The sequence below is a fragment of the Manis pentadactyla genome, chromosome 9 (genome assembly GCF_030020395.1).
Source record: "Manis pentadactyla isolate mManPen7 chromosome 9, mManPen7.hap1, whole genome shotgun sequence".
NCBI lineage: Eukaryota > Metazoa > Chordata > Mammalia > Pholidota > Manidae > Manis > Manis pentadactyla.
Window position 1 is genome coordinate 110,769,884 of NC_080027.1, and position 24,685 is coordinate 110,794,568.

The 24,685-nt window shown below is 36.2% G+C and overlaps 1 protein-coding gene across 2 annotated transcripts in view; it reads left to right on the forward strand.

Annotated features, from left to right (window-relative positions):
* Window positions 1-24,685, forward strand: part of DHX9 (DExH-box helicase 9) — a 47,117-nt gene that overhangs the window by 17,344 nt on the left and 5,088 nt on the right. For both annotated transcript variants that reach the window (XM_036912585.2, XM_036912586.2), the window contains 18 exons: window positions 774-820; window positions 2,612-2,748; window positions 3,095-3,184; window positions 3,280-3,441; window positions 3,597-3,674; window positions 4,216-4,407; window positions 9,771-9,912; window positions 10,352-10,434; window positions 14,144-14,300; window positions 16,306-16,406; window positions 17,882-18,095; window positions 18,281-18,375; window positions 18,669-18,742; window positions 19,903-20,055; window positions 22,013-22,173; window positions 23,001-23,112; window positions 23,691-23,852; window positions 23,958-24,085. In XM_036912585.2, the coding sequence (XP_036768480.1) occupies window positions 774-820; window positions 2,612-2,748; window positions 3,095-3,184; window positions 3,280-3,441; window positions 3,597-3,674; window positions 4,216-4,407; window positions 9,771-9,912; window positions 10,352-10,434; window positions 14,144-14,300; window positions 16,306-16,406; window positions 17,882-18,095; window positions 18,281-18,375; window positions 18,669-18,742; window positions 19,903-20,055; window positions 22,013-22,173; window positions 23,001-23,112; window positions 23,691-23,852; window positions 23,958-24,085 (2,288 nt within the window). The remainder of the gene's footprint in view (window positions 1-773; window positions 821-2,611; window positions 2,749-3,094; window positions 3,185-3,279; window positions 3,442-3,596; window positions 3,675-4,215; window positions 4,408-9,770; window positions 9,913-10,351; window positions 10,435-14,143; window positions 14,301-16,305; window positions 16,407-17,881; window positions 18,096-18,280; window positions 18,376-18,668; window positions 18,743-19,902; window positions 20,056-22,012; window positions 22,174-23,000; window positions 23,113-23,690; window positions 23,853-23,957; window positions 24,086-24,685) is intronic.

Below are 24,685 nucleotides of genomic sequence, written 5' to 3' on the forward strand. Positions count from 1 at the left end.
ATTTACAGCACAGACAAAGTCAAGGTTAGAGTATACCCGAGCAGTGGAAGAATTAGAAAGCGTAGTTTTCAAAGGACAGTTTTTCCCTTATAAAAATCTAATTCATGCCCTAGAATCTGTTAGCATTTTTAGCCATAATTAGCAAAAATATTCTATTCACTAGGACTTGATTTAAATAAATGTGATACAAATAAGTTAAATGTTTTGTTTTCAAGGGCTGCTTCCAACTGCAGGCAGATACCAGAGCCCTGCCTGAGAAGCCACTGATACATGCATGGTGTTTGTATGTCCATGTGTATGTATGCATGCATGCATATGTTTAGCTTATCTTAAGATGTTGAAGTCATTACTGGTGGCCCATGCAAAGGAATCTTAAAATAATTGCAACTATAATTTGAAGAGTTTTGGGCCTATTTTATTTCTTGGCCTCAAGCTGAATGGAAAATTCCTTTTCATTGAATGTGTTCTAGCTGTTCTAGCTATTCAGACTGCAACTGTTGGAATAAGAGTAAGTACAGAGTCTAAAATCCTAATATTTTCTTTTCATGAACAATTGGCTTATCAACTTTGATTATAGCTGTCTTGTGCCATGTTGTACATTATTTGAAGTTTCAATGCTTCATTTGTTCTAGGATTGAACAGAAATAAATGGTTGTAATGGTTTCTTGCTGTAATTTGCCTAAGCAGTTGGAAAGCTTGCCTGATTTGGGAGTCCTGCATTTAGCAATTTCTAACAGTGAAATTCCTAACCTTGTTTGTATATGTTGTTGCAGGAGCTTTATTGCAGAAATGACCATTTATATCAAGCAGCTGGGCAGAAGTAAGTGTTACTGCTTCCCTGATATGCTGAGCCTTGTATAGTGGAATAATGTTCACATTAAAGCCTTGAGCTATATATAATATGAGCTCTATTAATTGAAAGAGATATGGTAGCCTCTAGGGTATTTTAGCATATTAGTAATTATGAATTAGAAGGCCCGGTTTGCATGTGAAAAGATCACACCAATGTAATTCAAAGGCTAAGAGATAGTAGACTACTTAGGAGTCTGCCAGTGTCAAGGAACTTTAAGTCATTTTTTATCCTTGTAAAAATGTTATTTCAGTTTGCGCAGGTAAAACTAGCTTAGCTGGGTGAAGTTAAGAAATTTAGAAAGATGATAGGATTGGAAGCCTAAAGGTGGGTGTGTAGCATTTAAGAGTCAGTCAGGAAGCAAAGGTGAGAAAATTACCCTGGGGATACACTTTAGGAAGAGATGGGGATTATTTCACTAAGGAAGTTAAAAGGCAAAGATATGATGCATGTATTCCTTATTCTTAGGCAGTAAGTTTAAGGTAGAGTGTGTTATCCTTGAAAGGAAGAAACTAGCCTTATGTGCATGGTTTGGTTACAAGGATTGTGACTGAATAAATCACACCTTACATTACCTGGGCTCAGTTTAGTTACCTGCAAATTGAGAGAAATGGCCTTAAGATTCTTTCCAGCTTGAGATTACTGCAACCAACACATAATGATTTAGATGGTAGTATAGGAAACATTTCCTGATAGAATGAAACCTCTGAATGAATCATCAGGAGATGGTGCTGATTTTTTTAATCCTAAACATTAAAAGTTGTTTTGAGTGGATGGGAAACATTAAGAGAAGAGCATAAAGGCTATCTGACTTCTGTCAGCTCCATTGATCTGACCATGAGAATTAATCTGACCGAATTGACTAGTTAGGCAGAAAGGTATCTGTGCTCCTTCCTTGCTTTCTGTCATCTTTCCTAAAGCTGGATGATACTGGGTAACAGGAAGCTTTCTGTTACAGCATTTTCTTTTTAAGGATATGAGTAACTACCAGCTTCAGTCTAATGCCAGGATCATCAAGCTATAGCCATCTAGCCAACTACTGCTCACCGCCTGTTTATAAATAAAGTTTTACTGGAACACAGCTGTACTCTTGTGTACATCAGGGGATAGCAAACTTCTGTGAATGGCCAGATCATAAATATTTTAAGCTTTGTGGGTCACATATGTAACACATTGTTATTTTTGTCTTATATTTACAACTCTTAAAAAATATAAAAAAACATTTTTAGTTCTTGGGTCTGTAGTTTAAGTGTTGTCTATAGATGCTGTCACTGTTTAAAGGCAGAATTGAATAGTTGTGATAGAGACCATGTGGCCTGCAAAGCCTGAAATAATTATTACCTAATTCTTTATAGAAGATAATGACTCCTGGTCTGGAAAATAACCACTTTGGACACGTTCATTCCTTTGTTTTGCATTTTGACCCTTTTTTGCCTTTTAAAAGTGAAACTTCTCTCGCCAGATTTTAATTTTATGCCAAATGGTATTATTAATGACAGCTTTGTTGAAATGGGAGAATTGCTCTTATAATGATGATTTGTATGTTTCTTAGTATCAGCCTACAATCAAGATGGTTGTTTATATAGTTGATAAGCTGTTAGGGAACTGCTTTTGGTTCGCAGTTGGAATTAAAAAGAATGTGTAACCCCTGGCGTTTTAGAATGGCTTTTGTACCTAAGCCCCAAGTTGCTTATGATAAGATGTTTTTTTACTCAGATGATTTATCCTTCTGTCTTCGGTAATCCTAATCTTAAATTATAGGGATTTTTGCACGTGAACATGGATCAAATAAAAAGCTGGCAGCACAGTCATGTGCCCTGTCCCTTGTCAGACAACTCTACCATCTTGGAGTGATTGAAGCTTACTCTGGACTTACAAAGAAGAAAGAAGGAGAGACAGTGAGTCTTTAGACTTAGTTTAGTAGCTCAGAGAGATATTGTAAGATTCAGTGTAGTTTTTTGTTTAGTATTTGGCTGAAGAAGTTTAATTCATAGTTCTAGGAATCTTAATCTGAAGGCATGGAAATGGCCTTACTAATCATCTGTGTCTGGCATGAGCTGTATCCATAGTGGGCAATGAGTAAATGATTTTTGAAGTAATTATTTTACGAAAGGAAACTGACTCACTGTTGACTTTAGGAATATTAGGCCTGGGTCGACTACATACTCCTAACCCTTCAATAATAGATTTGAGTCGAACTCATATTGTTGTTACATGGTTTTAACGGCCATCCTTTTTCTGTAGGTGGAGCCTTACAATGTTAACCTCTCTCAAGATTTAGAGCATCAGCTGCAAAACATCATTCAAGAGCTAAGTCTTGAGATTGTGCCCTCAGTAAGCATACAGCTATTTAGTACACCTTTGTAAGGAAATTCTGTAGTCAGACAAGCAACTGGTACTGCTTTTTTGTTTTCCTTATTTTCTAATAGCCTGATGATCCTTCTGTGCCTGTTACACTCAACCTTGGCAAATTGGCTCACTTTGAGCCATCTCAACGACAAAGCCAAATGGGTGTGGTTCCTTGGTCACCTCCACAGTCTAACTGGAATCCTTGGACTAGTAGCAACATAGATGAGGGGCCCCTGGCTTATGTGAGTACCATCTTGTTTTTGAGATCAGACTCTAGTGTTTTACTTTTGAAATATATTTTATTAGGATATCTAGGTGAAAAATGGATTCAATTTGAAGTTGAGTTATGTGTTTTGTTTGTTTGTTTTTGACTATCGCCTTCCTTCCCATTTTGCAGGCTACTCCAGAACAAATAAGCATGGATCTCAAGAATGAATTAATGTACCAGCTGGAACAGGATCATGATTTGCAAGCAGTAAGTTGGTGAAGTATTAGTCCTATGGTGCTCAGAGCTTTAGAACTTTCCAGGTATGGGCAAAAGGACAGTAAATAATATATTTTGCCCTTTGTAGGAAAGTAGACCAAAGATACCAAACTTGGCTAATTCTAGTTAACTTCTGAGGGTAGTTGTTGTGAATTAAAGACCTGGAATTCTTAGTTATTGGAAGTGAAGGGATTTGGGGTAATAATTCTAACTTGGTGTTTTTCAGTATTTTCTGAATAAAACATTAAAATATTAGAAGAAAGGGATGTATATATAGAATGTTCAGGGAAAAAACAGGAATAAAATAAAGGTGTAGACAAGACCACAAAATAGATTCTTCAGAAACTAAACAAAAAGTGGCAGTTTTATTAGAGATATAAATATATACTTTTGTGAAAGGTGTATTGTGAATACAGAGCCAGTGGAAAGGAGTATGGTTTTATAGAAATGGCAAATTCTTTAGAATTAAGACTGTTGCTTCTAATGTGTATGTTGATAGAAATCTGACTGAGGTGTAACTTCTCTAATACAGATCTTACAGGAGAGAGAATTACTGCCTGTGAAGAAATTTGAAAGTGAAATCCTAGAAGCAATTAGTCAAAATTCAGTTGTCATTATCCGAGGCGCTACTGGATGTGGTAAAACCACACAAGTTCCCCAATTTATTCTAGATGACTTTATCCAGAATGACCGAGCCGCAGAGTGTAATATTGTAGTAACTCAGGTAAGAAGCAAGCCAAATTACAAGGTGTGTATCTGGTGTGGATAGAGTTTGAGAAGAAGAAATAACCTAGAGCCAGACTATTCCTAATTCTTTGATCAGTTCTCCTTTTTTAGCCAAGCAACGTTCTGAAAATGGTAGAGCAGTAGTAGTAGGCTCTTCAAAGTTTAAGAAAACAAACCATAGAAAGAACCTGAATCTTGGTCTAACCTCCAGTGTCCTTCACTGATAAGCTAAACTAAATCTGGGCCTGGGGGAATCTTCGGTCCCAGAATCAAATAAAACTGACAGTACTTTGTCCTTAAGTTCACATATAAGTCTCGGTTCTTTCTAATCACCTTAACATTTGATAAAAACCAGTTGGAGCACAAGTAGGTAAGCTAGCAAAATAGATAATGGCTGATTTTAACGGAATGTTTACTGTGTGCCAGGTTCTGTTTTAAACAGTTGATTTTTTAACTCATTTAAAGTCTACTATGACTCTAAGATTTAATTACTGTTTTTTTTAGTATGTCTCTTTCAATAAATTAAGGTACAAACAGATGAAGTAAATTGCCCAAGGTTAACATAGGAAGTGGTGAACTAGGATATGAAACCAGTCTGCCTTCAGGATTCTTCCTTTGAACTACTACATTGCATTACCTTGCCAGCAATAAGAATGCCTGCACATCTGTCCCAGCACTTAGGGAAGAACTAATTAGCGCTTCCAAGCCTTCTCAGGTTAAGAAGTTCCCATCAGCTCCAACCCTGTGCTTCTGGCACTTGGAAGGGGAGCACTGCGAGTATCCAGCTGGCACTTCTCGTGCTGGCTCAGACCTTGACGTAACCTGGGAAGCGTAACTGATACTGAGAGAGAGAGAGACAGAGTCATGAACCTTGAAAGGGCACAAAATGTTTGTGCAAGTGCATCTGTGGGTACATGCACAAACATTTTTTAATGTTTCTGAATTTGTGATATATCTTAATAATTGCTGTCTGTGTTTTATATGAGTTGGGGGTTTTGCCTAAAAACATCACTGCCTAAAAAAAAAATGAATGTTGCATTTAAAATTGATGATATCTTAGGTTTGAAAAAACACAACGTACGTTTTTCCCATAGCTTTCTTTTCAAAATACTCTTTTATTGCCCTTCCCACTCCCAAAACTATGAATCCTTTGCTTCACAGTGAAAGTTTCAACCTCAAATACTGTGATCAGTAAAATATCCTTGTTCTTTAATGCTCACCTGCTTTTTCAGGAGGTATGTAGTTCAGGAGGAGCCATTTTACAGAAGAGCCCACCCCCCTTCCTTAACCACCACCCTCCATTTCTAGTCTCAACAACAGTCAGTCATATAGGCAGAAATGCAGATTCAGCAAATGAGTTTAAGACCAGTGTTCTCACTCAGAAGTTTTTTGCATGTCATGAGCAGAATAAAACTAATTCCTGCCCAAGTGAGAAGTGTTTTTTACTGCCCAGCTAACTTATCAAAGCTAAGGTGTTCTAACCAAAAATGGCTTTTGTGTTGTCTTCAGCTTTATATAATTTGCTTACTAGTCCCCCAATAATTTGGATGTTTCCAATGGTTTCTTCTGCAATATGTACAGGTTTCTATGTATAGGTTAACTTAAGAGTGAGCTACAGAGTAGAATGGTGGGTCATATGTTTCTCTACCTCTTTGAGTATGAAAACAGCTTTCATTTTTCCACTTGTCCTCCATTTACTTTCCTTCATAAAGTGATAATAGTTACGGAGTTGGAAGGTACTTCAGGGAATTACTCCATTGTCCTACTCAGGGTATAATGTTCATAGTAGTGGTTACTTAGTTTGTGTTTGAAATTTTCCAGTGGCATGGAAATGTGGCCTGTGTATTCTGATTTTGGATGAATGACTCAACTTTCATATGAGATCTACATCTTGTGGCTTCCATCTTTTTGTCCTAGTACTTGTCCCAAAGTCAATCTCTGGTACCTCTTACCTATAATTGTCTTTAAAAGTTTAAAAACTGATATAGTATTCTAGTTTATCTCCTTTGTCTGAGAAACATCAGTAGTTCAGCCATGAAGACAGGGTCTAAGATTTGCTTAACCATATTCAGATGCATCAGCGTCTTACCTGAAATATAAAAGGTTGGCCTGAGCACACCTACTGGTCATTGTAGAATGCAGTTTTTAATATTTTAAATATTATATAGTACTTCTGTTAAGGCAGTTTGAGATAGCATTAGTAATTTTTGTATCATTAGTAATACCATTATGTCATTTTGCCTTTTCTTCTACGAGCAGCCATATATACAAAACTACATAAATGCATTACCTAAATTTTTGTGTACTTGGTTTAAATGTACTGTCAAGTCATAGAGCTCAAGTTGAGAGTTATTATGGACTGAAGTAAAAACAATTAGTAGCTCAAACCATGACCTCTAACCTTACTACCAGCCTTAGTGCAAATTCTATAGCAGACTCATCGGATTCTTGTGCTTTCTGGCTGTTTGCACTTGAGCCACTCAAAGCTTCTGGTCTGAGTGCAGAATATTTGAAATAGGAAATAGTCACTTTCTGACCTTAAAGATGTTTGAGAGAGATTAATTAAAATAGGTAGGATGCAAATCCAGCATGGGAGATTAGTATCTGTGAACATCTTGACAATCGTGCAAACATCCCAAGGAACCATCATTTCTGGACACAGCTGTCCTTCATATAAAATAAATGGAATAGAGAAAGTAGAGCCTGATATGTTTTGTGATGTCTGGTGCCACAGAAATCTTCTATTTTACCTCAGCCTAGTTCTTTTATCATGATAAATAGAGGTACAAAGTCTGGGAGCTGTACCCCTTCGTTTTGAGATCTCTAAGATAAATAATTACAGTTCCGGATAAATGTCAAAAGGGGCTCATCAAAGATGAGGATCCTAGAATACTGCAAAGGAACACATTCAGACATGTCTTCACCTGCCTGTGGTATGGAAAGTATTACCCAGTGTCTGGCATATTAGTGATCACAATTAGTGCTCTGTAAAATGTAGCTATTTTAATTAATTCAACATAGAACTGTGAAGAAAGAGATAATCACTTAAAGCCTCATGGTACTAAGGCTGGACTCCAGGCAGGAGTAATAGGATTTAGAGAGAAAATGAGATCAGATATATGCAATAAAAATGTATAGAAAAGCCCATCCTGGAGGATAATTTGAAGTATTCTTTTGGAATGACTTAACATTAATCCTTAATTTCTCATCACCACTACTTTCCAACTAGTTTCACTTAAGTTAGATATTGTGTTATTTTAAACATACTTGATAATCCAAAGGCAACGTAAGTTGCAACAAGAGGCAGGATAATTGGGAAAAGGATTCGATTGGGAATAGAGAAAATCAGTATTATGTCTAAAGTCATTCATATAAATTTAGGCAAAATAATTTAACCTCTGAGCTTGTTTTTATCAGAATAAAAAAAGAAATCTCATTATTGTTCTGGAGCACAGAACAATAGTATACTTCTGCAGCCGTGGTTTTTACTGTTATGTGACACAGATGTTAATTAAAATTGTTCTGGATGTCCCTCCATAGCCTTGATGCTTCTTTATATTGTAATATACAGAACATTTCTGTGTACTGTAGAGTAGTTAAGAGAGGAACAGTTAGGCCGTGTGTGCAAAGGTGTAGTTTTGCAGGTGTAGAGAGATGATGATGTTTTACTGGTGAGTCTTGCCTTGTAGTTACTCTTTGTGTGACAGTATGTAAAACAGTTACTGAGGCACAGAACATCTAGGGAAAAGGAATAAATTATTCAAGGATGAGTAGAGCAACTTCTTGGGCTATCAAGTGGCATGTAGTCTGAGAAAGTATTTAAACATTCATTAGTGGTCTTTTACATTTAAGTTCTGTTCTCCCACACAAAATGCCTATTCTACGAATATTTATACCAAGCTTAAGAATTACAATGAGAATTAGAAGATTACTTTTCATTGCTTTTTTTCTGACTGTAAAAGTAATACACCTATTAGGAAGATATTGGAAAATAGAGTAAATTTTAAAAGAAGCCAAAGCCCACTAAAGATTCTGCCATCCAGAAGTAATTGTTTTTACACCTAGTCTTCATCTGTTCACACTTTACGTGTAGTCCCTGTACACCACCTTAACTTGTCCCCTTTATATAACATCGTGTTGTGGTATTAGAGTTGTAGCATACTTTTTTGATGACTTCATAAGTTAAATCATGGAGATTTATAAATATCGTTTCTAATATTTTGTTATTATGTATGCTGAGGCAAACATACTTGTATATAACATCTTACTCATTTGATTGTATCATTGGAGTAAATTTCTAGAATTGTTGGGTCAGAAGGTATGCATGTTTTATTTTTATGCATTTTGCCATACTGAGGAATAATCACAGATTGCCAATCAAATCAGTTATGACTAAAAGAAGTATTTCTCTTTTTAGTATGAGTTTTAAATGGTTTGTTTTAAAGTCAGGGCAGTTGAAGAAACTGGAAGCTTGTAAGTCAGAAGCATAAACAATGTGGGAAAGAAATTGCAAGGTCATTTGTTTCTTTTTAGTTTGAATAATCATCTTGATATTGTTCTCTGTCCATACTGAAGGCAATTTGACCATTGGGACTTCTGCAGATGGTTGTTTTAGTACCTCATTAATTTGTAACAACCTCTATCAAGGATGGCTTCCTTGAGTCTCTTAAGACAGTTGTGTTGGGGGCTCAGTACAGTTAACTACAGTAGGTACTGCTTAAGGAATTTGCCATCTTCTGTCCCTGTTCTTTTTAGAAGGCTGCAAACTACAAAGGTGATACGCCTGGAAGTAGCCCCAAGGGGACAAAAGCAACCCTTAGTAACAGTAACGGATGAGTGCATCTCAAAAAAGGCAAATACCCAATCGATCTGCAGTTCTCTTAGACGTCAGCTATTCAGTAGAAATGTTGAGAACTGTAGGAAAGACAAAAATAGAGAAATAATTCTCAGTTAAATCATTTTTTAATGTGTGCCTTCACTGTGGCCGGCAGTTACAGGAACAAGCTCCCTGTGCGTGTTCTGCTTCCTTCCTGTCTGAAAAATCACTCTGATTATCATTAAGAGTCTAGGGCAGTGGTGAAATTGTATTTTCCATAAAAATCTTGGAATCACTTTATATACATATGAAAAAAGGGCATTTTTAAGTGTCTGCCATAGAATTAAGTGGTAATTTTTTTCTGTTCTGATTTTTAAAAAAATAAATTTTGGAATTTCCTAAAAAGATACCATTACTATTACTCTTTCTGTTAATTACTGAGCTGACTGGCAGTGGAACAGATTTAAATACAAAAACTTAGTAACTATAGTAAAAAGTGTAGCTATAATTTTGTAGCTTTTAAATCACTCTTTTTCTTGTCTCAGCCTAGGAGAATCAGTGCAGTTTCTGTGGCAGAACGAGTTGCGTATGAGAGAGGAGAAGAGCCTGGAAAAAGCTGTGGCTATAGTGTTCGATTTGAGTCTATACTTCCCCGCCCTCATGCCAGTATAATGTTTTGTACTGTAGGTCAGTAACGTGTTTTATTTTGATCTTCATTTGGGGTTTATATTGTGTTGTTTGTGAAGAAAATTTGGTAACAGCACAGAATAGCTGCAAACAATAAATCAAGGAGCCAGTCTCAGAATTCATGTTTAAGTACAACTTTGGCATTGTTTTCTTCATGGAGAGCATGATGTACCAGCTGGTTGTCCTAGCTTAGAGAAAATGAAATCCACTTAAGTTAATAGAGTTGAGTCTTCTAATACTCTTTTCATTAAATAAATTTGTTTCAGAGTACACTGTCACCTTTGAAAGTACTTTCTTTTCTAAGGTGATGCTGGGGTTGTATTAGTTGAAGCATAGTTGATTGTCTAGAAATCTGTTTCTTTTCACTTTCCTGTATTACCCTACCTTAATCAACCTTAGAAACTCATCTCCAGTTGTTGCTCTGATTTTCTTTCCAAAGGTGTGCTCCTAAGAAAATTAGAAGCAGGCATTCGAGGAATCAGTCATGTAATTGTAGATGAAATACATGAAAGAGACATAAATGTAAGTAACTTAATGAGTTATGGTAAGGTACTAATGCTAATATTCTGAAAAAAGGGAAGTCAGAGTGGAATATCTATGCTTTATTCCCCTTTTCCCACTTCTCACATCTATCAAAACCATGAACTTGAGTCACTAAGATAGTGGACTTTTCTAAGCAAGGCTATTAAACCTTTTTTTTTCTTGTTAAACTCACAGAATTCTAAAAGATTTTATTGTAAATAAAATAAGTGTAATTATAGTGATCATTAAGAGCTAGCACAACTTAGCTAAACTAATGATTTATGACTGAGTTTCTGATGGAACTGTAAGAATCAACTTCTTTGAATTGGAGGTTTATTTTTTTATAATATATAATTTTATAATTTATAAGTTATACAGTTAAATTACTAGTAATTATATTTATATAATCAATATGTTTTTGGATGTTTGCAGCTCTAAGCTTTCAGATACTAATGATAGTCATGCCAGAATTAGGAAGAAAGTAGAGTTTATTTCATATCCTTCCCTCTTTTGGTTCTTGGCAAAACTTAATAGAGAATTAATTTATTATGTGACTGTGTAATTCAAAGACTGATACCATAAAAGCAATGACTTGTTTTTCTGCCACTATTTTACATATCCAAACAAAAGTGTCAGTGGATGGACAGTATGTCATTCAAATGGTTGCTAAGCTTCTGTTGGTAAAACATTTGGCGCTCCTCCTCTTTAGGTAATAACTTTTATATCTGTTGGTAATCATTTTAATTTTGTCAAAACTTCAACCTTAGTGGTTGAGCTAAAGTACTAAGAAAGTTTGGATGGTTTATCAGCCGGCTTTTAAAATCAGAAACCTATTTAGTGGAATCAAATTTTTGTTGTTTCGTCATTCAAAATCTTTTGAAAACCTTCTAGGTTTTTTTTTATTATAATTACCCAAAATTGAGTGTTTCAGTATGTCTGTATTGTTCTTAGAGTTTAAATCATTCCAAATACTAGAAACCTGGATCATCATTAGTATTTTCCTAGAAGTATGTGGTTTTGGTCAGTTTTCCTTGAAAAATGATCAGGTCTCTATTAATGTACCATTCACAGTAAAAAATGGAAAAATGTCTTTGCAGAAGTTTTTTATGTTCCCTTCAAATGAATCTTATCCAACAGGGAAAATGCAAAAGAACTTACAGTCCAATTGCTATAAATGATAGAATAGGAAAGTTTAACAATGTGGCTGAACAAAAAGTTAAGTCAGTTGCATTTTATGTATTATAAACAAAACAGCTAGAAAAAAACAAAAAAGATACCACTACAGTAGTCAGAATGATAAGTAAGAATAAATCCAACAAAAACACATGCAAGACTACTATAGGAAAAATAAGTTTGTTATAGAACACTGAAAAGACCAGATATCATGGTGATGGCTGGGTGGGCTTAAATGAGTTATGGTAACGTACTAATGCTAATATTCTGAAAACTATTAGTTGAATGTAATTCTAATCAAATTCCCAGCAGAGGTTTTCATAGGATTTAATAGTCTTGTTATAAATACTTAAGGAAGATTTATGGCCCAAATAACAAGGACTAGAATAGAATGGAGGGTCTTGCATTATAGATAGCAGGACTTAATTTGATGCTCTAATAATTGAGATGCATTTGACAGCTTGACCAGTGGAATAATAGAGAGTGTAGAAAACAGATGTTATGTTGTATGCACTGTTGGTATGAAAGGAGATGGCATGTCCAGGCCAGTGGGAAAGGGAATGGACTAGCCAATCAAAGGAGCTCGAAACACATGATCATCCATAAGGAAATAATTGAAATTGGATCCTTGCCTCATAACCAAATGCATAAATAACTCCACATAGATTAAGAACTTAAATGCCAAAGCAATTTAAAAATTCTTAAATAGAAAATATAAGTAAACATCTAGATAGCACTGTCCAAAAGAAATACAAGGTGGTGAGCCACACACATAATTTTTAATTTTCTTGTAACATTTTAAAAGGAGAAAAGAAATAGGTGAAATTAACTCAGTATCTAAAATGTTTTCAACATGTCAATATAAAAAATATATTGAAGATATTTTACATTCTATTTTTTCATATTAAGTCTTCAAAATCTGGCATGTATTTTATTTACACTTAGAGCACATCTCATTTTGGATTAGACATATTTCATGTGGCCAATGGCTCGCTCATTTGCTGGGCATCCTATGTCTAGAACTTATGGAAGGATTTCTTAAACCATGAGCTGTACTAACCATAAGAGATTAATATTAAAATTCAGGTCATTTTTATTAATTCAAAAGGTACTTGTAAAAAAAAACCATAAGCAAGATCATTCCAGTATAGCTGACAAAGGATTTGTATAGAAATACATAAACACCTTCTCCAAATCAGTAATAAAGGTACAGATAACTCAATAGAAAAATAAGTTAAAAATACAAACAGGCATTCCACAAAAAAAAAAGGAAAAATTTTTGGCTAGTAAACAGGATGCTTTCAGTCTCACTTATGAATAGAAAAGTATGGGAAGTATGGGTCAAGATCATAATAAGGTACTGCTTTATATCAATTTGAATAATAATATTTAAGTGATGATGAAAGTGTTTGAGAATATTAGTAGGAGCAGCTCTTATCTGCTGCTCGTGGTAGAATATGAATTGATGGAACCACTTAGGAAAACAGTTGAGCATTATCTCCTGAAGTGTTCAACATTTATGGACCCTGTAACTGCAGTTCCAAAGCTACACTTAACCATAGAAACCTGGCGTGTATACAGCAGGAGAAAAGAGTGTTCATAGTCACAAATGTTCACAATGGTTAAAATCCTGGAAACAACCCAGTACAACAGACATCCCTGCCGTATCTCCCTACAGCAGGTACCACCAGACCCACTGGTTAATTAATTGGTGTACTTACACAATGGAATATTAAACAGTCATCAGAAAGATGTAACTATTGTCATAACTAGTAACATACGGATGGATTCTAGCAGTGCTGTAGTATGTAAAACAAGTCCCAAAAGATTACATGAAATGTCATATTCCCATAAAGTTAAGAGTAATTCAGAAAACATATATATACATATATGTATGTAAATATGCATATATGTATACTTTAGATATCTGTATACATGAGAGGAAAGCTGCATGGAAAGGAATAATAGAAGAGAAAAGGAATAACACAAGATTCAGGATGGTGGTTTTCTCTAGTTGGGGGAAGCTGAGAGCGATGGGCAAGAGGGCCACATGCCAGAGAAGAGTTTTGTTCTTGCTTTCATATTTGGTTAGTTGGTAGAATAATAAATGCTTTGGCCATTACTTTGTTTTTAATGAACCATATTAAAACCCTCTCAGCATTTTTAAGATTAGCCTTATGGGTGATTGGATGATTGATTTTTTTGGCTCATCATGGCCTTCTCCTTTTCCCTAGTTATGTGCACTTATAAATACGAATTTCATTGGAAAATTTGAGATGAATTCTTCACTTTATTAATGTTTTTTTTCTCTTAACCTTCCTCTGTCCAAATAGCTCTCATTTCTAATTAGGCTACAAACTGTTATTAAAAATGCTATTTACTGCATCCCATTGTAATCCTTAGTCTACATTTCCACAGGCCATCTAGAAACTGAATTTCACTGATCATTTATGACTGTATAACACAAGAAGTCTTTTAGGTAAATCTCATTAATACGAACTTCCTGTGCAAATTTTTTTCATTTGTGTTTTAATAGACTGACTTCCTTTTGGTAGTGTTGCGTGATGTGGTTCAGGCTTATCCTGAAGTTCGCATTGTTCTCATGTCTGCTACTATTGATACCAGCATGTTCTGTGAATATTTCTTCAACTGCCCCATCATTGAAGTTTATGGGAGGACATACCCAGTTCAAGGTAAATTGTTGTGCGGGTGGGGTCGGGAGGGTGAACCTCTTTTGTGCAGTAGCACTTGGGTGTTCTTAATCCTGTAGATTGGAGTAATTGTCTAAAGGATCTTCAAAGTACAGGCCAAATTAAGTGCATCATAGCTTTCTCAGAGTTTCATGCAAGCAGTAGTGAGCACAATCTGTGGAAGAAGTTCCTTTCACTGCCTGAGGAATTTGTATATCCAGGACATTTCTTGGATTTGAGCTTTACTTAAAGCCAGACTTAAATTTTGAAATTATATAGTCGAGTGTAAATCAGTACGACCCATTGATGTTTATGGGAAATAACTTCAAAATTTTAAGCAGCCATGGTCAAATTAAAAAGAGAATCCTCCTTTTTAAAGCCAGAGCAAGCAGATTTTGAAAGGAAATTCAGGTGAGTGTTTCAAGGTCAAATACTTCTGATAGCTAAGAGCTTTATTTTCTTTAGAAGATTTATCCCCATTTTCTAGGTTAGTCATCTAGTAGCTTGATTTAAAAAGAAGAATTATGGCACAGTCTAATAGAGGGCATGAAAATAAGCTAAAAAATTTGCAGTGTAGGTAGGAATGGCTATGTCAGGGTGCAGTTTTTTTGAAATTCAAAACTAGTGGTAGCTTGAAGTAAAAGCCAGTGCAGTTGTATCTCACAACTGTAAGGCTAACAGTTCTAAATCTGCTTTATGTGTACACTGGGATTGAAAAAATAAGAAAATGGATGTAGGTGATGGGAGCCAAGTTTACCGTTGGAATGAGAGTTTACAGGTAAATAGGAGGGAAGGCTTGAATGAACCATGTGTTACTGGGTTACAGTAAGAACTGGTGTTAGATACAAATGGACAGATACAGAAATAATGATAAATGTGTATGGAAACATGGGTTAGTATATATACATAAATTTCCTAGTTCTGTCCCCTGAGCAGGCCTCAAACCAGTGAAATCTCAGTAGCAAGGAACATGCCCAACACCAGGTCATCATCTTTCCAGAACCATTCTGTAATTCAAGGAACCAGCTGTCCTTGGAGAAATTCCAGATTCTAAAGCTGAGACAGGCAATGTGCAAGATGATCCTGGAACAGAAAATAAAATGAGTGGTGCCTGAAAACAAAACAAAACCACACTACAGTGATGGGCACAAAGGGACATAGGAGCCAATCTGAAAGAGCTCTCAATGGCCAATGCAGGAATGTTTGTGAGCAAAAATGTTACACAGTATTGGATTATAACCCTCAGTATAAAATAAATACCTACAAATCTACATATTGGTTGAATAAATAAAAGATAAGTCTTTAATATGGAATAATTCAAAAAGTAATGTATGTACATACTCCCTTTCTACCTCAAAAAAGGTGAGGTCTGTCCCTTGAATGTGCTGTGCTTAATGACTTGCTTCCAAAGAGTAGAGTATGAAAGTGGGGGAAACAAGTATAACACTACTCAGGTGGTCAAGATCATCAGTGATGAGTCATGTCGATTGTATGTACCCTTGATATAATACAATGAGAATGGTGCTTTTGGGCTCTTAGGTCCTAAGAGGAAGTGTTGATGAGGCACTTCAGGTCCATCACTAACCTTCAGGAGAAGAATTGATCAGCAGATGTTCTAACATCTGCATTGAGGCCCTTCTTTAGAGTAATAACTAAAAGCCCATGATAATGTGTACATATTGACAGGGGAAGTACAGAGTAGGGTATATTACTGTTACTGATGTTAATTCTCTCCATATATAATTCCCACACTGTTCATGTGCACAATAGGTATTACATGAATGTTTGAATACTGTATATAGAAGATACCCTGAGTGGCTTTGGGGAAACACTGAGATGGGAACACCGAGTTTGGTGAAAGGTTATAGGCACTGAAATTTCTTGGCAATTCTGAAGAATCAGATTGAAGGTTATTAAAATAATTTTGGATTATGAGTTAGAAAATGAGTTTTAAAGACTGCTGCATTCTAAAAGTTGGTAGTACTTACCTGACTGGATTGTCCTGCAGAATATTTTTTAGAAGACTGTATACAGATGACCCACTTTGTTCCTCCACCAAAGGACAAGAAGAAAAAGGATAAGGATGAAGATGGTGGTGAGGATGATGATGTAAGTGAATTTCATGAAAGATTTTCATTATGGAAAAACTATTGCAGAGAAGAGACTGATTTTAATAAAAACATGCAGTGAATGCTGATGGACAGTGACTGCAATGGGGTGTGTGTGCGGGGGTCTTGATAATATGGGTGAATGTAGTAACCACAGTGTTACTCAGGTGAAACCTTCATAAGATATATCAATGTATATCAATGATACCTTAATTTAAAAAAATGCAGTGAGTTCACATTACAGAAAATGTTTAGAAACTGACTATAATGTTTGCGTTTGTAATTAATTGTATTTCACTCCCAAGAAGCCCACATTCAGTAACAAGCTCTCTTCATACCATAATTAAAGTCATATGTCTGCCATAAAGGTCAAAAGAAAAGGGGAACGTCTAAGATGTTTAAAAGCCCCCACATGGTTAGAAATAACTCCATTTTATAAGGCTTTGCTACTTAGAGTGGTTTCTATGGACCACAACACCTGGGAAACTGATAGAAAGGCAGAATTTTGTGCCCTACCCCAGATTTACTAAATGGAATCTATATTTTAATAACTCCAGGTGATACATATGTAGAGTTTAAGAAACAGCAGCTATCATCCTAGATTAGAGAGAGAGGCTATATGGTGATGACATTATCAGATGGAGAGAATATTAAATTAGGGAATTGTGAGAGCTTTCCTAAGAAACAGGAAAGAAGAGTGTCACTTACTTTGTAGTGCTTGAGAGAAATAATATAAAAATGAATCTTGAATCTGACAATTTGAACAGAATGAGTACTATAAGACAGCCAGCAATGCAGAATTTGATAGAAAATAACTTGGGATTGGGTATTTTTAATCAGAAAACTCAAGAATGTAAATGAATAACATTAGAAAGTTATTATTAGAGAAAAAAAGACTAACTGTAATAACTTTGTTTCTCATTACTGATGGCTTGGTTTATTGTTGATTCTAAGGCAGACTTACTGGGAAATACCACATGATTTCAGAAATAGACAAAGGTGATCAAGTGCCCTACATGCAGGACTCATTTAAGAATTAAACGACTTCATGTTTGGTACGAGATGAGCCTGAGAATTATACAGGGAAGTATGATGTATAAATAAAGTGATCATGTGGTATTTCAACACAGGATCATAAGAGCAGTTCATTAATCAGTAAGGAAAGTAATACTGCAAAACCAAGAGGTTATAATCATGAGAGAGAAACACTTGGAGGATGGAGTCATTAGAAAGTTCAGGGTCAAACTGAAAGTTTATGCTTGAATATTAATCATATCCTATGGGAAATAACAGCCATGAGAAAAATCAGCATGTCACCATGCAGTGGAATATGTTTTTGGAAATTCATTTTCTTCTATATGCCAGATGTGATTAAAACAGAATAAGGATATGAAGTATCATTTGGACCTTAAGAATAAAGATTCATGAGCTATTGTAATTGAGACAATCCAAAGTATGTCTCCCTATATTTTGTAGGCAAATTGCAACCTGATTTGTGGTGATGAATATGGTCAAGAAACAAAGATGAGCATGGCTCAGTTGAATGAAAAGGAAACTCCTTTCGAACTCATTGAGGCTCTACTTAAGTACATCGAGACCCTTAATGTTCCTGGAGCTGTGTTGGTTTTTCTTCCTGGCTGGAATTTAATTTATACCATGCAGAAGCATTTGGAAATGAATCCACATTTTGGTATGAGTTTTTGAATTCTCACATATTTAAGTGAAAAAAATAAATGAATATTTTTGCTTGTGCTCTAGCCAATATGTGGAAACAGAATTTAAGTTCTGTCAGTTTTTCAATAGAAGTATACATAATGTAGAGCAGTTTCAAACTGAGTTCCTGTTTTAGACCTTAACCTTTCTTTATTGTCACAGGAAGCCATAGGTACCAGATTCTGCCTCTGCATTCTCAGATTCCTCGAGAGGAACAACGCAAAGTATTTGATCCAGTACCAGGTGGAGTAACCAAGGTAAATAATAAACATTACAGTTATGTTTGGGGTTGGAAGTTGTACGTATTAAACAAATGTTACAGGCCTAAAAAGAGCTATTCAAAAAAATTGTGATCCATTTAAATTAAGGAGAAAAAATAGGAATCTTCTCTTAATGTACTTAGTAGGTTTTTCATTATCTAGTGGGCAAGTGATAGTTTTAAAGACTTCTGTAATCCTGTTATTTGTTGTATATATATAAAGCAATCCTTTCAAGTTTATAATGGGAAAATATTTTTTGAAGTGTAATTTTTCTTAATATTTCTTCACAGGTTATTTTGTCCACAAATATTGCAGAGACCAGCATTACCATAAATGATGTTGTTTATGTCATTGACTCCTGCAAGTAAGTTCCCAAGGAACCTATCTGCCTAGAATAAATGTTAAGAATGTTCCATGTAGTATCTAGTATCAGTTAATAGAATCAAAAAACACCTTAGTTTTAAACTCCTGTGTTCTAAAAAAATTACTCTGTGCATACATACACACACACACATACACACATATACTGACTTTTAGACTAATTAATAATTCTCAGTGTGTTGATCATAACAAATCAGTTATCATAGTAGAACGTGACAAAGCTTAACTTTTGCTCCCCACTGCCCCTGTGTGCTAGAGTTTTGCTCATTTCCCTTTGGGTGTTTCCACTGACTTGTTCTGTGTATAAAGATGACAGTGTTTAACTCATGACAATATCCTGCCTGTAGGACACTCATTTAAGAATTAAAAGACTTCATAGTTGGTGTGAGATGGGCCTCGGAAACACACAAAGAGCTATTGTGTATAGCTAAAGTAATTCGACAGCAGTTGATAAGTGGGACAAAAAAGTAAAAACTTTGTTATATCTGGTCAGCTTGTGTCCCATGTTTTCTCTATATAATCCCTCAGCTTGTTCTGGCATTTGGAAAAGATTTGCCAGTGCCCACTTTAGGGAACGGTGAGTAGCATGCAGCTCCTTTATGCCAACCCAGTCATTTAGTGCCAGCTGCCTGTGTGTAACATTGAAGGATTCTGAGGTTGCTTAGAGGTTCAAAAGGACCATGCAGACACTGCTTGGTGAGCTTATCAAGTGCAGCATGTTCCAGGTCAGTTCATGACCTGCCCGGCCATCACAGGTAGCTTAAAAGTTAGACTAAATTTTGGAGTAGAGTTGGCTTGAATAGTTACCACTTAAATGTATGTGCCAGATCCAGTATAATTCACTTATAGTTGTAAATAAAAACCCCTGTGAGGTAGGTAATAGTATTATTCTCATTTTCAAATGAGGAAAATGAGGCACAGAAAGGTTAGTAACTTGGCCCAGATTATCCAGCTCGTAAGGGGCACATGTATGTTATATTGTCTTTTAGTAGGTTGACAGCTCGGAGAGGACAGTTAAATTATTGTTGTTCTTTTCACAAATAGGCATGGCTATCTGGAAGGCATCCACCACTCATTGGAAATATAATGGTTATATATTGGTAGTATATATGAGTTTTAGAATTACCACTTTTTCCTACCTAGGCAGAAAGTGAAGCTGTTCACTGCTCACAACAATATGACCAACTATGCGACAGTGTGGGCATCTAAAACAAATCTCGAGCAGCGGAAAGGACGAGCTGGCCGTGTGCGGCCTGGATTTTGCTTTCACCTCTGTAGCCGAGCTCGATTTGAGAGGTAAGACCTGTTCTTGAATAAAGACTGAAGGCTTTTTTGGCCCTTTACACATGCTCCCCCTCTGTCTGCGCTACCGTGAACTTCATAAACTCAGTACATAAGTACCTCCAGTTAAGTATATTGGAGGAAATTTAGCTTGGATAATGAGATTGTGGCAAGATCAGAATTGTCATTGGTGGCATGTGTGATACTGGTTTACTATTTACTAATTGCCTCTTAAGAGGAAGATTCATGAACATTATTTTGGCCCCCACGTAGTTTTAATGCTTTGGGATTACTGATACTTACAGAATGGTTGAACAGTGCTTTTGTACTGATGGAATTTTTTTTCCCCACTGCTAGCACATCATCCGTCTCATATGGTCCTCCTCATGTGCCTGGGAAACGGGGTGGTATTTGGATACGGAATCTAAAGCCTAAGGAGCTTAGATGACTTACCCAGGACTGAAATCGAAGTCTGAATATCCTGCCCATTTCCACTTATACTACAGGGCCCTGGTGGATAGTGAAAAAGTTCTCTGTAAATAAAAGATTTTAGATAGGTATTTAGCTGTATGTGTGTGGAGCTCCATGTGGTGTACATTAGCTTGAAGTAGTTGATACTAAAGGTAGAACTAAAGCTAAAGGGTGGTGGTGGTGGTGGTGTGTGTGTGTGTGTCCAGATGTATGCGTGGTGTACTAAAGAAAGTGTGTGCATGCGTGTGTGTGTGACAGAGACCGATTTAGGTGACCAGATGTATGCGTGGTGTACTAAAGAAAGTGTGTGCGTGCGTGTGTGTGTGACAGAGACTGATTTAGGTGACCAGATGTATGCGTGGTGTACTAAAGAAATACCAAAGCAGTTTTGATTGCTTTTATACCATCAAAAATTGACTGAAGAGACTGATTCCAACATTTGCAAGATACTTACTTAGTTCTTTGTAAACATTAGGTTGTCGTTTGAACTGAAGAAACAAGTACTGTGTTCTAACATCTCAGAGTAAAATCACCCATTGAAGAAACAAGTACTGTATTCTAACATCTTAGAGTAAAATCACCCATTGATTAGTAACAGCATGAGTAGACCTTACAATAAAGGATCTCTGTAGGATATGAAATAGATCTCTATGCATTTATGTAAACCTGCTTTAAACTGATCATAGTCTTGCCAGCAGTGTTGGGTCACCTGTAAATGGTTCCTGTGAATCTTCATCATAAATAGTTTACAGGGAATAAGGCTGAATTAGAAATATAGAGACCTGGCTCTTACTACTCTTTGCACCTAACATATGCGTAACTGTAAACATTTGCCTTCTTTAGGCCTCTGTTTCCCATTCTATGAAATTAGATGAAAGTTCCTTAACCTTTCTGTGTCTGTTTCCTCAGTTAAAAAAGGAAGATACTGTAGTACCTAACCCATAGAATTTGTTTGAGAATTAAATTAATTAATGTGAAATACTGAGAACAATGCTTGGCACAGAGTAAACTCTCAGTAAATGTTAGTTATTACCATTGTTAATACTAATTTATAATAACATTATTAAATTTTAAAATGATTTGATGATCTATAAGATCCTTCCCAGGTGGCACTGAATTTATATGGGCCAGGAAAGGGCAGAGGTTGTGGGGAAATTTATCCTATATTGCATCTTCCACAAAAGGTCGTGCTACCATTTTTAACCTTTGGCAGTACGTAGGACCTGAAGGAAGCCATAAGTGGTGGTTATAACATTAGGGATTTTGGATAATTTTTGTATCCTCCTTCACTCCTCAGTTGAAAATACTATAAAGCTGTAAATGTAAAGTTAAGAGGGTCTTGTCCAGACAGTTTTTGTAGTAAATATAAAACATCCTTTGATAATTATAAAAGGATGAGAGCAGGACATTTTTATATCCCTGATTAACTCTCTGCAAAGATTTTATTTTAAAACGTGTACAAACAAGGTTCCACATGGTTATTTATGCTTGTTTTCTCTAGACTTGAAACACACATGACGCCAGAGATGTTCCGAACACCACTGCACGAAATTGCTTTGAGCATAAAGCTTCTGCGTCTGGGAGGGATTGGCCAGTTCCTGGCCAAGGCGATTGAACCCCCGCCTTTGGATGCTGTGATTGAAGCAGAGCACACTCTTAGAGGTACCTACAAATACAGAACTACTGAGCAGGTTAATTAGACCATGTGTCTTATCCTTGCAAAAATAACATTTAACAAATGAATCAAGAAGATACAGTCCATAGGACTGTGATAATAAAGCTTCCAGTGTTGTCTTAAGTACTTGGTGTGCTTAGTATTGTAAGATGAACAACATGAGGTAAGAATGGGAAGATGCTGTGAGTTTTATTTTGGGAAAAAAATAGGGAAAAAGCAGGATGTCATCTGTTAAATCAGTATTTAACAATTAGAACATGAATTATGATACCCACAGTACTGTATGTGCATTCCCTAGAACATCTGTTTATGTTTTCTAATCACACTTCTTATAGACGTGGTGTGGTATAGTGGGAAGAAATGTAGGCATTGGAGCTAAGGGAATCTGAACTTGGATTTTGAATCTAAACTTGTGAACTTCAGACTTTTGCTCTCCAGATTTCATTTCTTTTTCTCTAAAAATGATCAATATATAGTACTAGATTTTTATGGCATATTAGGTACGTATGCTGCTGCTGTGGTTGTTACTGTATTTGTCGATGTCTCGTTGACCGCTCAGCTTGGCAGCCTCCAGGGTTTAATTCTGGTAACCATCCTCACGCTAGGTGCTCCAGAATTTGGTTTCCTGTTTTTGAGTGAAGAGAATTATTGGCTATGGTGTGGTGCTAAAAAAGCAGTTGACCTGACAAATGATGAATAATACTTCAGTGAAGTGCACTATCCTAACCTGAGTCTATAAAGAAATGTTTCCTCTTTGCCTGCGTTAAAGGGTGTTCATCACTGTTTCTGCTCACAAAGAAATATCTCCCCACAGAGCTTGATGCATTAGATGCCAACGATGAGCTGACTCCTCTGGGACGAATCCTGGCTAAACTCCCCATTGAGCCTCGTCTGGGCAAAATGATGATAATGGGGTGTATTTTCTAGTAAGTGCTTTGTTTTATTGCTGATATTAAATGGTTGAGCAGTTGACTCTTACCCCTCTCCGCATAAAAATAGGATGTCAGGGAAAAGAAAAGCTAAGTCCTCTGAAGTAGACCAGTGGCTACCTTAGGTACTGAGAAGCACAAAATGGGAAGAAGTAACGATTCCTGTGGTTGTACACCTGGGCCCAACTCGTTGGGGGAAAAATCGCAGATTTCTCAGAAGAGAAGTGCAGTTCCTCTCAAGAAGTCCCTGAAACAGAAATAGCATTAGGAGACCAAGCATACATTATCAGAATGTTTTGATGATTAAAAGATTTAGTAAGGTGGAAAAGAGAATAGGAAAGGAAAAATATAATACTTGGTCATTGTTTATGGTAAATATGCATCCATTAATATTAGCTCATCATTTATTGTCTCCCTTTCTGCTTCTGCAGAGAGCCACTGTTTTTGTTAAGCCAGTTTCAAGCACTAATAAAGTAGTACCATAGCTAATAGAAACTGACCCACAGTTGACAATAGTGCTCAAACTGTTGGAATAAAAATGTGATTTAGACTGAATTTTCCTGTGTATCTTTCAGTGTGGGAGATGCTGTCTGTACCATCTCTGCTGCCACCTGCTTTCCAGAGCCTTTCATCAGTGAAGGAAAACGACTGGGTTATATCCATCGAAATTTTGCTGGCAACAGATTTTCTGATCATGTGGCCCTTTTATCAGTATTCCAAGCCTGGGATGATGCTAGGTAAGAGTTTGAAAAGGAGAGTTGTAAGATTTGGGTGAAAGTCTGGTTTTTAATCTGTATCTAGTTCGGTGGGCTTTGAGAATGACTCATATCTGTTTATTTCAGAATGGGTGGAGAGGAAGCAGAGATACGTTTTTGTGAGCACAAAAGACTCAATATGGCTACACTAAGAATGACCTGGGAGGCCAAAGTTCAGCTCAAAGAGATTCTGATTAATTCTGGGTTTCCAGAAGGTGAGACTGCCCCTCTGAAGATGTACCTGGAGTGACACCATGTAGTACACACACACACACAGTGCAGTACTTGTTAGGTTCAGACTTAAGCTGCTATGCTTTTCTGTGTTCTCAGCTCACTCTTACTAGTTCTTTGAACTATGGTGATAATTCAGTCTTTTTAGAAAGGAAGCAAAAGGTAATGATGCTCAAGTTACAATGTAGTACACAGATGATTAATGGCTGTTTTAAGAATTGTGCTAGTCGGGAGGTTTTTTTTTTTTTTAAACATTTTGAATACTGATTCAGCTTTTAGCACTTTCCGGATGAGCAGTTGTTGAATAACTTCAAATAGTAGTTTTGAAGTGATTATCTGTCTTGCTCTTTTGATCATTTTTAGATGTGAGGTCTACCATATTTTTAAATTTTAAGTGGCTTTCAGTGGGTTTTAGTGTATAGAGAGGATGTTGTAAGTGGTGTAGAAATAGAAACCAGCTATTCATTTCTTTTATGAAATTGAGCTATTGTACTTTTCTTCTCCAAGTAGATTAAGATACAGTTAGTCCCTGAAACATCAAGAACTAGAACACATACCAGAAATGGCTGTTCAGTTGAGAGAGA